This window comes from Lynx rufus, unplaced genomic scaffold (assembly GCF_022079265.1).
Source record: "Lynx rufus isolate CCGP_SWC_20201006 ecotype Redwood Valley unplaced genomic scaffold, mLynRuf1.p SCAF_4, whole genome shotgun sequence".
Classification (NCBI taxonomy): domain Eukaryota; kingdom Metazoa; phylum Chordata; class Mammalia; order Carnivora; family Felidae; genus Lynx; species Lynx rufus.
Genome location: NW_025814856.1, coordinates 39,959,844 through 39,975,602, shown reverse-complemented (window position 1 = coordinate 39,975,602; position 15,759 = coordinate 39,959,844). Strand labels below are relative to the sequence as shown.

The following is a 15,759-nucleotide window of genomic DNA, read 5'->3' as shown; positions in this document are numbered from 1 at the left end:
GAGAACACTGTCAACCAGTCTACTTTTGATGTACAAAATTATATAGTGTAGTAAAAAAAGCATATTTGATAGCCCACTGGGAGACCATTTCCAAGTGTGTGTATATACACACACACACACACAAAATGTAACATAACATAATGTATATAAACCACTTAACAATGCCTGAAATATTTTATAAGGTGTTCATCAAATCTTAGGTTCCATCATCATCCTGATCCCTTTCAATAATTAATAGAGACTAGAAAGCACAAACACTCCAAAGACCAACTACAGAGGAACAAAATCAAAAGTTTATCTGTCTTTAAAAATATTCCTTTTAATTCCAAGGAGAGCAACTAACCCTGATTAAAGAGGATCACACATTTTATATTAGCTACAGAGTATATCTTAATTTGACTGCAATCTGTTCCCATTCACTGAATTAAAAAAAAAAAAAGTATCAAGTCCTACAGACCTGAAAGCTGTGAGAATTCAAGTATCAGGAAAGGGTCTGTACATGAGAAAAACATCTAAGCGAAAATTAGCAATTCAATGTTAGTTTTAAAAGAAAGAAATTTTACACAATAAAGCCAACACCTAAAGGAAGAATTTCCTACCTTATATTTTAACCTGAGATTATAGTTTGATTAAAACTTATCTTAGTCTGTTTAAATGTTTTTATCACTAAGATGTACAAATATTCTGAATGCATACCAAGGTATTCAGTTGGAAAGAATGCATTCAGAAAAAGAAAATGCACATTTTATTCAGGATCTAAGATAAGAATCAGATAACTTATTATATTACTCTTGTAATACAATAAACTTTCCTCATGAAGAAGATTAAGGAATATAAAATATAACACAGGCCATTCAAGTAAAAAAACTAAGCGATAACCATAAAATCAGACACCCTATTATGAAAAATGCTAAAAGAGCCAGCTCGCTTTTATTTTATGCATAAAGATGTGGTTTTTACTGTCTTTTATTTTCTATTAATTGCTACATTCAGTTAACAGAATTACTTAAATCTGACCTGAACTATTTAGATAAAAACTAACTTAAATATATCTTAATTTATCAAAGGCTAAACGGGTTGTTTGGTTTACTCTTAGGTCCTACAAAAGTCAGAAATACCACGTGACATTACCTTTTTACAGAAAGCAAGATGCTCTACCTGTACTCAGGCTTTAATATTTGTATAAATATACACATAAACATTCTTAGGTATATATTTTCTATCTCAAATCCAACGTTAGAAATCCTGATACTGAAAACATCAATGTAAAATTATAAGTACAAACAATTAAGAAAACGAAGAATTAGCCTCTTAAAATAATGCTGAGTAATCCTAAACTAGTATCTGCACCATTCCCCATCCCAAACTAAGTCCGTAGCAACTGTCAACACTTTTAATCAAGTTAAATCATCTTTTACAGTGCCTACAGCAGGCTGATTTGTCACTGTACTTTTATCAAATAGAAAATGTCAAGAAAAAATGAAGAGTTCTGCTATATCCTACCTTTCGATTTAAAACATTGTATTAGACATCAAATCAAACGTTATTACCAAAGGACAAGACAAAGTGGTGGTAGAGCAAGGAGGGTAGGTTACTAATTTCAATTCTCAACTAGTTATGCTAAGTGAAAGAGAGCAAAGAAAATAAACACAGCTACAAGATTTAATATGCTCAACACAAAAAAAAAAAAAAACGCAAAAACTTTTTTTTTCCCTAACTAGAGAAGAAAATTCAGCAACCAACAGGTCAAAGTAAGAGAACAAAGTAAGAAAAGACTAGAACCCATCTTCTCATCCCTGAGTAATCTCAAGCTAACTGTAAAGCAACAATACAAAATCAAAACAGGAGTGTGTTTTACATCTATGATGCGGATAGAAGAGTATAAAAATCTCATATACGACCTTTAAAAAAGGTATGAAGAGGCACACACTCAAGTGCAGAAACTTACAAGAGATATCTGTATATACGTATGCAACCCACACGTAAAAGAATTAGTGTGAAGTTTTTAGGACTAAGAAAAATCTGGTCAGTCATGTATGTTAAAGTAACTTTAGAGAACAAATTCAATATTCAGAAAGACTATCATGTCAAAAGTTGAAAAGCACTCCTCTGTTGTAACTGACTGTACCTGCCTTACAGATGATAGAACAATTGAAAGTTTTTAGGCATCAAATGGTTATGTATTTCTTCCAGACATGCTCATAAATACATAGCCATACTATATTAGTCAACTACCCACAATTAGAACTGAAACTCACTGCTTATTTTAGAAAGGCCTTAGATCTTCTAACACCATTGACAAAGGAGAAGCAAACACACACAGTTAATTTGTATTCATTATTCTTCCACTTCAGTCATTTAAAGGACATATAACTATCTTTTTTAAAACTACCAGAAATGTAAATTACATTCTTTCTACCCCTTGAAGTCCCTGTGTACTATTATAGGAATGAACTACCAGAAACAAAATATAAATATAGAAGCATGCTTTTGTTCTTTTCATCCATTTATTCAGTACTTGTTTGAAAACCTACTATGTTCAGGCACTGACTGTTCTAGGCCTTGTTTGGAAGACACTTAACCCTGTGTCTGTAACCCCTTACAGTTCAAGAAATCAAGCCAACAAGTCAATCGACAATTACTACTTCAAAGAGGGAAAATTTAAGTGCTGACAATATAGTGAAATAATTTTGGAAAACGGATACTCTATTTTATAGCTAAATACTATGAAGCATTTACAACAGAGCTTTTACTAATTAAAAGCAAAACCAAAACAATAAACTTACCAGTGAGAAAATAGCCTCAAAGTAAGAAAAACAAGGGTATGAAACAACAATTTATAAGAGCCAATAAACACTTAATGAGATGTTCAATTTCACTTGCAGTCAAAGACACACAAACCTATGCATATACACACACAAACTAGTGAATAATTACAGTATCTGCACTTTCTCACACATGGAATGACAAATTAACACATTTTGTGAGGTTAATTGGCAGGATCAGTAAAAATTTAGGTATGCATACACTCTGACCTATCAATTCCATTTCTATAAATCAAAAGAAAAAGCAACAATCTACATATACATTCAATGTGTGACATTCATCAACACAAGAAGGTATGTATACAGATGCTCACTACAAGCACTACCTGTAGAAGTCAAAAACACCCACCACCAATGGAAATAAGGCAAATGAATTTTAACTCGCTTGTATAATAAAAAATAATGCAGTTATTTCAAATACATAGACAACTATAAATGCAATGAGACAGTGATATCAAAGCTCTTAGAAAGGAAAATACAAATAGCATGACATGATCCTACTTTTTTTTTTTTTTATGGACTACTCCTATGACACCTGAGGATCTTTTTGAAACCATGACCAAGTATCATTTTTGTTACTTAAAAGATGACCTATTATAATAGCAAAAAGATATACTAGAAAGGACAAATCCTCAATCTGGCTGAAAAAGACCAAAGTGCAATTTTAGCCACCATTCATAGCAAAATTTTTAAAACAGCATTTGTATGTATTCAAAGCATGAAAATAAAATTGAGAAAAACCATAAACACATTTCAATATGCCAATATATGATAATATAGACAAAAAAGCTTAAGTAAAAACTGAAAATTATTTACCACTGATTAATAAGACTTGGATCCTGCCTGATTAGGGAAAAGGATTCATAACTACTATTCTGAAACATCAAATTAAAAACAATGTAAGCTCAAAATACTTACAGTTCAAGGATGAAAAATGTTTTAAAAGCAATTACGTCTTAAGTATACTTAGGTATTTAAATGATTGCTCAAATCATTTTCAGAAGTAAGTCAATTACCTATTTTATAGACTAAGAGATTATAAATATTTACATTTATTTAATAACCTACCTATCCAGTCCATTTTAATTTGAAAGAAATAAAAATGGTATTACTAATTGAGAATCAAAAGTAAATTAGCTTAACATTAACAATGCAGTAGTATATGTGGTATCACTTGTTTTACCTTAACTCTTATTTTTAAATGGTAGCCATAACTTACTAAAATAAAAGTTACCATAACATGTAAATACTATCTACCTATACACTATTTATAAATATCCCCAAAAAGCATTCTTACCGTGAACTCAGATCAAGAATAAATCTTATGCAACATACTTCTAATATATAGCGTGTGACTTTCTTTGGTATGAGCATTTAAAATATACTATTATTAAAAAAGAAATTAATGAATACAGATCAGTAATTTTCAGTACAGTACAAAAGTACAACAGGGTACAAAGTCAAAATATGTCTCCCTCCCACCCCAAACCCACAAAGGCAGTTCAAACATACAGCCGTAAATTCTACCCCCAAGGAAGTATTTTAGTGACTTATCTCAAACCAAAGCCGAAGGATGTGTTATTTTAAGCAAAACTCAAAGGCACAAAAACATAACATATAAAGAATTAACTGAATTACACTATCTTGGTGCAAATCCATGTGTTTAAATATCTGAAGGGAAAAAATGAGACTGTTTATGCTACCTAAAAATACTTACAAATGAAACTCCCTACCCCAAATATGAATTCAGTTAACATATCCACAGTTCATTAAATTTGGTATTGCCAACCCACACTCCAAGCTGCTATTGCCAATGTAAATACTGAACAATTCAACTTCACAAATACTTCTTCCCTTCAAAAGGAACCCCAATACAAAGTCCTAAAAAGAAAAATATTAAAATGACACAGAATATGACATGCAGCAACATTTTTTAAAATAGTAGTTTTATTTTAGTGCAGTGTATCTTTTCAATGCAATGTTTTACAAAGGGCTAAGAACAGTTACTTGTTACTTGGGAGTAAAAGGGGAACTCCAAAAAAAAATTTTTAAGTAAAAAGTTCCAAGGGGAATATGTACATAAATTGTTATTTTTCATTTTCAAAAAGGTGTCATTTATCTCAATGATATACAGGTTCTAGATAAAGTATAATGACTTATAGTATCACATATAAAATGGAAAGCAAAAACTAACATATTTCCTCAATGTTTTCACTGTCATACCCATTTAAAGTTCAAATGCCAATGATACCCATAAAGGTAGTTCAAGTTAAACAAATTAAATACATTAAAATGCTGTAATTATCTTAAATACTTGTAAGCTAAAAATCAGTAACTACTAAATGTCACCAAAGACACAGAACTTATTTAATGGATAATCAATGAACAAAGCGTAAATAAAAATCCATAATGTTCTGCTAAAAAGTAAACCTTTAAAATAGTATTAAGTGCATACCCATTAAATCCAGTGACAATTTTCAGTATTCTTTCCTTCATTTCATCAAAGGGAATATACTCGACATTAGGGTTGGGAGGACCTCTTGGTTCAGGAGCTGAAGTTCGAAAATCATCCATCACTTTCTCCAGTTTGAAAATAAAATAGCCTTTAAATTGGGACCACTGAATCCTATAAGCAAAAAAAAACAAAAAACAAACAAAAAAAACAGTATCATGTAGCTTTATAACTCTTCAACACAAACCACAAACACAGAATTTATCATGACACGAATGGTAACAAAATGAAGATCTGAATAGGTAGCAGTGAGAGTATCTTTTTCAGTAACATATACCAGGACTGCATCTGATGAATTTGACTCAGAAGCTCCAAACTAGTTATGTCCAATTCTCCCCACTCCTGACCCAAACGACACCCAAATCTCTAATAAAAAGCTTTAAAAAGAACTACCTCAGGCTGAAAGGCTACTGTATGCTATGTCTCATTACTAGCATTTTAAAACAGTTTTGTTTTGACTCTATTGCTCATAACAAACCTAACCAGGGAGGTGTTACTGTCCCATCTTAAATAGGTTATTAGAAATCAGAGCAAGTTCACATTTGTAATTTTAAATAAAGAAGTCAAAATGACTCTATACTCTAAGCTTGTCTTTTATCTATGTTAAACAGCAAAATAAACTTCAATTTCTCCTTTAACTTTCAGCTAGTATTTTCAGAATCTTACGTCTTTTAACAAAGTATATATATCACAGGTTCTATAAAATATGTATCTACAAAGTAAAAATACACAATTTCTTTATGTGCTTTTAGTATCTATTCATTTACTAATATAAATATATTTTTATTCCTGTCCTCTCACATTTTCCCACTAATATAAAAAAAAAAAAAAATTGAGGGGCGCCTGGGTGGCGCAGTCGGTTAAGCGTCCGACTTCAGCCAGGTCACGATCTCGCGGTCCGTGAGTTCGAGCCCCGCGTCAGGCTCTGGGCGGATGGCTCGGAGCCTGGAGCCTGTTTCCGATTCTGTGTCTCCCTCTCTCTCTGCCCCTCCCCCGTTCATGCTCTGTCTCTCTCTGTCCCAAAAATAAATAAACGTTGAAAAAAAAAAAAATTAAAAAAAAAAAAAATGGGATGCTACCTGCCTAAATAGTCTAAATTCAAGGAGATCAAAAAATCAGGAATGTGAACCAATTCCCCACACAGAAAGTAAAACCATTAGTGGCAGCAGATCAATCTTAAGCAAAATAAGGGGGATGCTAATCTGCGATCACCTTTCCCTTCCATCCACAATCCTAAAAACCAGGACAGCTATTCTCAAAGTATAGTTGAAGAGGCCAAACTTTTTTTTTTGTTTTTACTGTGTTAACATTTGTCTTGGTGGTGCAAAAAGAGCAGTGGGAAAATGAAGATACTTTAGCACAAATCAAGGTAACAGTACAAAACTTGTATCTACTAGTAGTCATCATCTTCTTCACCACCAAATTCACAGTAAAACAAAAACCCTTTCACTTAATGTTTAATAAAACAAAAAAAATACTCATTTTATTAATTCTCAACCTTTGAAGACACATCTTTCTAATATTCTGAGTAACAAAATGAAAAGTATACATAAAAAAACTTCTGCTGCATAGGAAAATACTACAGACACGTCAAGGAACAACAGCTGAATATTGTTGCCAGTGGAACTAACTGCTATCATAGAAGGCCACTTTTGCTTCAAAGGACTGTCAAATAAGGCTATTTCAGAACAAGAGAATGTGGTGGACATTTTCTCAAAAATGAATGACTTGAAGAGAAAGAACTAAAATATTTGTGGTCAACAATAAAATGTGAACTTCAAAACAAAAAATGAAAATTCTAGAAAATGCCTTTCAGTGTGAGCTGAGGTTTTGTATACGTTCCCAAGACATTTCAAAATCAGTCACTGTTGACGTCAACAATATTATGTGACAGCAAAAAAAAAAAAAAATTACACTACATCAAAATCAAAACCTTTTTGTGTCTCAAAGGACACTATCAACAAAAGTGAAAATGCAACCCACAACATGGAAGAAAATACTTGCAAATAATCTCCCCCATGAGGTATTATTACTATCCAGGAGGTAAAAACAACTCCTACAACTCAGCAGGGAATGGGCCACAATCCAGTGAAAAAAATGGGTGAAGTATTTGAGTAGATATTTCTTCAAAGATATACCAATGACCCATAAGCACATGGAAAGATGCTCAACATCACTAATCATTACGATAACATACATCAAAACCATGAGACAGAACTTCACATCCATTAGGGTGACTGCATTCCAAAAAAACAAAAACAGAAACAGAAAATAACAAGTATCTCTGCTGAAGATGTAGAGAAACTGGAAACCTTGTGCACTGGCTGGTGGGCATGCAAAATGATGCAGCCACTGTGGCACAGGACGGTGATTTCTCAAAAAAAAAAAAAAAAAATCAAAGAATTATTGGATGATCAGTTATTCCATTTCTGAGTAGATACCCAAAAGATGTTTGTACACCAACTCACAAAGCAGTAATACTCACAATAGCCAAAAGGTAGAAACTACCATCAGTCAACAGAAGAATGGATAAACAAAATGTGGTATATATACAAACAATGGCATATTATTAGGACTTAAAACTAGAAGGAAATTCTGGCACACGCTACAACTTTGATTAATCTTGAACATAATATGCTACATGAAATAAGACAGACACAAAACAACAAATTTTATGGTTTCACTTATATGAGGGATCTAAAATGAATTCAAAGAGGCAAGGAGCAGAAAGACATTAGCCAAGAGCTGGCGGAAGGGAAGGGTGAGGTGTTACTGTTACATGGGAACAGGGTGTCAGTTTGGCAAGACAAAAAGGTTTGGACATGGATAATGAAGATGGTGGCACAAGCTCTGAATGTATTTAAAGTCACCAAATTATACACTTAAAATACTAAAATTTTTATGTATATTTTACACCAAAAGTGTTAGAAAATGAAAAAAAGACCCAAATAGGCATTTCTCCAAAGAAGATAAATGGCCAAAAAAACATGTTAAAAGATGCTTAACATTATTATCCATTAGGGAAACACAAATCAAAACCACAAGACACTATTTCACATCCACTAAGGGGTGTATAATGAAAACAGATGGACAATAACAAGTGTTGGGGAGGATGTAAGGAAATTGGAAATCTATACATTGTTGGAGGGAATGCAAAATGCTATAGCCACTGTGGGAAAATAGTTTGGCAGTACCTCAAAAAGTTAAACACAGAGTTAACACGTGACCTGACAATTCCATTCTATTAAATGAGTTAAATTACATGGTATATAAATGGCATTGATACTAAAAAATTTTGTTGAGGATGATTAACAAAAGCTATTTGCACAATCACCTTTCTTCCATTCCCTGGTCTATTTTGGGAAGGGGAATTCAAGGTTTAACGAGCAGAGGCAGCATATTATAATCTTTGACATGCCTTATATTAATTTCTGATTAACATACAATTGCCAGTGGTTACTACAATTTATCTCTAAATTTCACTAGGCTCCCCAGAGGCATTCAACTAAAACACACCAAGGAAGATTACTGAAAGAGAACACTTATGCTTTTTATTTCTTAAATTAAAATTTTTTATAGTTTTAATAAAGCCACTAAGTAATAATCCACTTTATGAATTAGGATTTCTATACACACAGGAGTTTTTCCCATCTTTCCATTAACCACTTGTCAATCCACCCAAGATTTAAAAAACAAAAACAAAAAAACCCAAAAAACCCACAAACACAAACCCCAAAAAACAGCCACACACATTAACGGAAAAGATACAGCCCACACAAGCAAACTATGGGGATCTTCAAAAAGTATCATATTAACTTACCAGCCAAGAATAAGTCCCATAATCTAAATTTTGTAAATACTGTATTTTAAGAATTAGATCCAAGAGATGCAATTCAGAAGTTACTACACCATATAAAGATGAAAAACCACTTCTGCAGAATGTTGAAAGGTGCAACTTTTTGTTTCACTACAACTACATGATTAAAAACAAAAACACGGGGCGCCTGGGTGGCTAAGTCAGTTAAGCGTCCGACTTCGGCTCAGGTCACGATCTCGCGGTATGTGGGTTCGAGCCCCGTGTCGGGCTCTGTGCCGACTGCTCAGAGCCTGGAGCCTGTTTCCGATTCTGTGTCTCCCTCTCTCTCTGACCCTCCCCCGTTCATGCTCTGTCTCTCTCTGTCTCAAAAATAAATAAACGTTAAAAAAAAATTAAAAAAACAAAAACAAAAACAGAAAATGCTTCCCTGAATATTATATAATTTGACCACAAAAAACAGGCCATGATCAAATCAATTAAGAATCTGGCAACAAAAAAAACTTTTTTATTCAGAATGTACTCACTGGTTGAGTAGAAACTAGAAATGAACAACAAAAACACCTTATTTTTCAAATGAAAATAAAATTGTTCTAAACAGATGCTCACGAAACAAACACATTTTCAACTTTAGAATCAATTCCTCCACATAAAAAATTTCCAAAGAATAAAATACAATTTAATCTACTTTGCTAAGATTAACTCAAGAATTTACTGAAATTACTCTTTTTAAAGTAACCTCATCTCCCTTCATTTTCTTATCTTTCCATTTTTCTCTTTATGCAGTTTCTCTTCTAGAAAGGCACAACTCATATCACTAATGAAGATATCCCTCAATAAAACATCACACACTTTTTTCCACTAGAGGAACTTACAAGTCTATTCCAAAACAAACATGTTTCCCTCACAATTCTCGAGTTAAAGGTATTTTTTAGAGGCTCAAGGGCAGAAAAGCCATCTCTTATTTGCTCAGCTGGTTCTAAAACATTTTAGTGACCAGTGACCACCAACTTTTAATTTGCTGCCTCTTACAGTTCCAAATTCTATTAAGATCACTCCTACTCAGCCTCACTGGTTGCCACACAATGTGTGGGAAGCTAACACAAGACAGCACAGGAGAGGCCTATTACCTCCAAGGGATACCAAATATTACACCATTTGGAAATATCAAAAGGGAATATGGCAAGAATGAATAAAAACAAAAAAATTAAGGAGGCTGATCAATCACACAAGGTGACAGGCTTATAAAACAATCTTCAAAAGGCAGCTATTTAAGTCAGGTGACAAAGTGTCAGAATTTTTGCATGACAGGAGAGAGCAAAACTAAGTAAATTTAATCTGAATATTCAATCACATGAGCAAAAACACATGGCAAAAATAAGAGTACATTGTGAACTGCTTACACAAAATGACAAGATTTTTAAGAACTTTAAAATACAAATTACTAGTTCAAGAGAACCTTCCCTTTTCATCATGATTATGCCATATATTATACTTCATCAATTAACTGAGCGAATAAAATACAGAAGAGAGACCAGACATAGAAGCAACACAAAAGGAAACTAGGTATATGGGAAAGGACAGATTAATCAGGAAATACCCTAAGAAATTATAGGACTAGTATAAGATTTTACTAGAGTGTAAAAACATTTTTTTCTGATTAATGGTACAGTCATAAAAAATTAGAAAACAGAAAATAAAATGAAAACTGCCCATAAACTGCTCATTAATCATTATTAAAGTACATTTTAGTGTATTTTTCACTAAACTTTGTTCTACTCATTTATTAAAATTTGGCATCCTTAGTTTGATATCCTTCTTTCCCTCCTTATTCACTATGTAGGTATTGTCACATGATCAACAGTCTTTGAAAGAAGGATTTTTAATCTGTATCATATATAGTTGCACTATTATTTATTTAATCGCCACCATTTTAAGAAGAGTTAGGTTTGTTTCCAGCTCATTACAATGAGAAGTAACTGTGATTAACATCCTAATGGAGGGATCTGTTTTATTACTTTAGGATAGATTACCATCAGTGGAATTACGGAGTCAAAACTTTAAAATATAAATAGCAACTTTTGATACATACTTTCAAGAGCCTCTCAGAAATGCTGTACTAGTGTATAGGGCCAACAGTATATTAACACCTATTTCACTCAAATATTAAAATCTTTCAAAACTCCTGTTAATTTAATAGTAGAAAAACACTTTAATATGCACTTCATTCACTGCTAGTAAACCTGAGTATTTTAACCTACGTTCACTGTTCACAAGAACATTCTTTTGTGTTTGAACAGGTTCTCTGCAATCCTCTCATCCTGGGGTTCTCAACTTTGGCTTCACTGACACTGTGAGCCTGATCATTCTTGGTCACAGGGGAATGTCCTGTGTACTATAGGATGTTGAGCAGCATCCGTGGCCTCTACCGCTAGAAGTCAGTCGTACCCAATCCCCTCTCAGAAGTTGTGACAACCATAAACGTCTAAAAATATTACCAAATGTTACCTAGAAGACAAAAATTGTTCCCAATCAAGAACCACTGTCCCTCCCTATCCCTTTAAAATATCTTTTTCTTACTCACAGAAAAAGGAAATTACTATGTGACATTAAGTGTGAACATAACTTTCAGATTCCCATTCTGTACTGACTGCTTAAAATAATGAAAACTGTTTTTATATAAATTTTGAAGTGACACTAAAATATTTATCTAATTGTTCCTATTTTGAAATTACCCTTCAAATGTTACACATTTTCTTGCACAAACACTTATCTGAAGGTGGCATGGTACGTACCTGTTCCAAAGCAATACATTTCTTTCTAACACAAACACTGAAAAGTGAATCTTTCAAATTAAGAGTACTAAATACCTCAGGTCGCCTGGGTGGCTCAGCTGAGATGTTTAAGCTTCTGACTTGACTCTCGTTTTCAGCTCTGATCATGATCTCACCATGGTGAGATCAAGCCCTATGCTGAACCTGCTTGGGATTCTCTCTCTCTCTCTCTCTCTCTCTCTCTCTCTCTCTGCCCCTCCCCTACATGCACGTGCTCTTTCTCTCAAAATAAACATTAAGAAAAAAGAGTACTAAAAATCTCATGACAATTGTACACATCAAGGATCCAATCGGATGGAAAAGAAAGCTTCAAGAGATAACACAAACGTTCAGGTAATACCTCAGCATGAACTTGGGTTTCTTCTTTGGCAACTTTTACATTCAATGATAAGGATTCTAACATGTCTAAAGAGTCAAGTTACTTTCCTCCACTCACCCATCTCTCCCTACCAATTAAAACAAAAAGCTGAAGAAACAGTGTATTCTGATTAACTTGATTTATACTTAACTCTGAGCTAACCCCTTTAACCCCTTACTGAAAATCTTTCTAAAATTTATTACTATACAAACATGAACCCTTCACTATCCCATAAAAACAGCTAAATCAAACAAAAATACATCTCTAACAGCACAGCTCAGGCTGAAGAAAGCCAATTCAGAATTCAGAGGGTACTGAGGTTTTCTAATAGCCCTAGCTTAATGGCTGAGGTGGATCTACTCTGCCCCTTCTAGGAGGGGGTGGTCACTCTCCTCTCCACTTTCACCACTACTGCTATCACTTTCACCACAATTCATAAATTAACAACTCCCAAATTCCCATCCACAGGAAATGGTCCTTTTCTCCACTGCTACATTTGCCAGAGCCTAGGTAGGCCCTGGGCCCTTTTTTCATTCTACCAACTCGTACTATACATCTAAGTCAACAACAGCCCAGAAAAAATACAACCTGATCTCCCACTAATACGACTTTAGAAAACAAGATACAATGACAGTAAACAAATAAGACATCAGAAACTACTGGTTGTAGAGATTTAGTGATGGTACAACAGAATCTAAAGAAAGGAAACATGAAATGCAGGCTTAGAGCTATCTAGGAAAAGCTTCACGACAAAGTGGGACTGTAAGCTAGACCTTAGAAGGATGAGTGGCGTATGGAAAAACAAAGTGGAAAGATACAGGACCTAAAAGTAGAAGACACTTTAATGAGATCAAATTTCTCAAACTTACCATTAGTGACATTTTGGGCTAGACAGTTCCAAGTTATAAGAGAACTTCCTGTAGCACTCCCACCCTGAGTGATCACAACCAAAAAGGTCCCCAGACAATGCCAAATGAACCGGGGGGGGGGGGGGGGGAGGACACACTGCCCCCTCAACAAACACACTTAGTACTAATGAAATACACAATTCCTGGGGCGCCTGGGTGGCGCAGTCGGTTAAGCGTCCGACTTCAGCCAGGTCACGATCTCGCAGTCTGTGAGTTCGAGCCCCGCGTCGGGCTCTGGGCTGATGGCTCAGAGCCTGGAGCCTGTTTCCGATTCTGTGTCTCCCTCTCTCTCTGCCCCTCCCCCGTTCATGCTCTGTCTCTCTCTGTCCCAAAAATAAATAAACGTTGAAAAAAAAAGAAATACACAATTCCTTTTTTTGAGGACTACATTGGTTCCTGAAATTTAGTAAGGCTGGAAAATGGTAACTGCAAGATCAAAGACTCACAAAATTTGAAGAATAAAATAATATGCATATATACTTTTCAATGGCAGAGACAATTTCTAAAATGCAGAGGATTCATTTAAGAAATGAATAAAATGTTCTTTAACATTAAAATCTACCTCATGAGTCACTTCCAACTGTACAGGAAAATGTGCTGTGAAGATCTGACCTTAATTTTTTTTCTCAGGTGTAGTCTTCTGCATATTGAGAAAGGTAGAGGTAAAAAACCAACAACAAATCTTTCTAACCCGACTAAGAGACAAACTCATGTGCTGCAAAACAAAGAATCAGTAATTGTTTGGGTTTTTTCTAAGAAGACTGCAATATATTCTATACAGTAAATGATTAAGGCTTTACAATTTATTGAAATATAAAAATGAGGTTACACATCCACAGGTGGCAGGAGATTACTGTACATTTTAGTACACAGGTTTCATCTTGGAGAATCTTTAAAAAAATTTTTTTAATGTTTATATATTTTTGAAAGAGAGAGACAGCACGTGAACAGGGGAGGGCAGAGAGAGAGGGAGACACAGAATCCCTAAACAGGCTCCAGGCTCTGAGGTGTCAGCACAGAGCCCGACACCAGGCTTAAACTCACAAATGGCGAGATCATGAACTGAGCTGAAGTCAGACACTTAACCGACTGAGCCACCCAGGCGCCCCTCATCTTGCAGAATCTTGAGTTTGAAGATGAGGCTCAAACAGTCTTAAACAGTATTTGCAATAGTGGCTTTTAATTGTCTGATATGTGTCTATTTTGTGCTGTATCACATACAGATTATTTTTACTCATGTTCTGAAATATGCCCCAGAGTTATGTGCTACTCTAAAATTACTAATTAAATAAAAATCTAATTACTTAGCATTTTTCTATTTTCTACATACTCCCCAAAAGAAGAAAAAACATCATTAAAAGCACAGCATCTAGTGCAAGAACAATTTATACTCTGGTCCAAGAACTGTCTCAACGTGTGGAAAACAAACACATGACACTGAAATAGACAACCCTTCTTGAGAATGTCAACCTATATATAATGAAACCAAGAAAATAAACTGGAAGCTAGGCTGAGTTCAAATTTCAGCTCAGACTTTTCACTTCATCTAAGACAGATAATCCCTCCTTTGTTTCCCCATCTGTAAAATGGAAATAACTGTACCTACTTCACAGAACTGCTGTAAGGATTAACATTACTGTAAGTAGAGTGCTTGTTAGCAAAGTAACGCACACCTAGGAAACACTCAATGATTGTTTTTCCTCAAGAAACTTGAACAGGGAGAGCACCTGCAAATTACAGCAGAGCCGTGCAGAGAGCTTTCCAGGTGGCATTTACTAAGAAAGAATCGGAACAGTGAGCAAGATCTCAGTTAGACTATAACAAAATGGCTGGGCTAAATCTTATGTACTACCACATAATAGATTATAACAATTTCAGGCAATCTCTCTGGCCTAAGAATATGTCTTTATTCCCTTCATCAGAGACAGGAAAAATTTTTTAACCAATATTCCTCCTTCCACCATTAACAAAACTATTTCCTTAAAGAAACTAAATAAATGAAGTGTTGCAGCTAACAGATAAGAATAGAGAATAGGAAAAAATAATCTATATGTCACTTAGCATTGTCAAACCTTAGCTAGTTATATTTTTTACAGTTCTTGATGAACTAGAAAATATTTCATATATTACATTTGCTCCAAAAATTCTGATTCCACCATGATCTCCAATCCACCAATCCTACCACTTTGATATCCTCCCCTGGATATCCTCCCCTTTGATATTCTCTTCATTACCCAGATTAAATTATAATACTCATTATAATCACCCCCTTACATACAGCTGACTCTCTAGTTTCTCTTTGCCTTCATTGTACTCACAAAATCAACTCCACTGATTAAAGGTAATCCCCACCACATGTGTGCCCGTTCATTGGTGCACAGAAAGAGGAAGACAAAAGTTATAGAAAAATGCACCACCATGCTGGTTAGACTCAAGTACACTATTAACGCTGACAGGTAATATATTTCCCTAGTTTATTCACTCTCAGACCCTTATAGGTAACTATTT

General features: G+C 34.4%; 1 protein-coding gene across 1 annotated transcript in view; it reads right to left on the bottom strand.

Annotated features, from left to right (window-relative positions):
- Positions 1–15,759, bottom strand: part of PPP4R2 (protein phosphatase 4 regulatory subunit 2) — a 52,176-nt gene that overhangs the window by 10,055 nt on the left and 26,362 nt on the right. Inside the window, exon 3 of the mRNA XM_047094735.1 lies at positions 5,281–5,451. Within this exon, the coding sequence (XP_046950691.1) occupies positions 5,281–5,451 (171 nt within the window). The remainder of the gene's footprint in view (positions 1–5,280; positions 5,452–15,759) is intronic.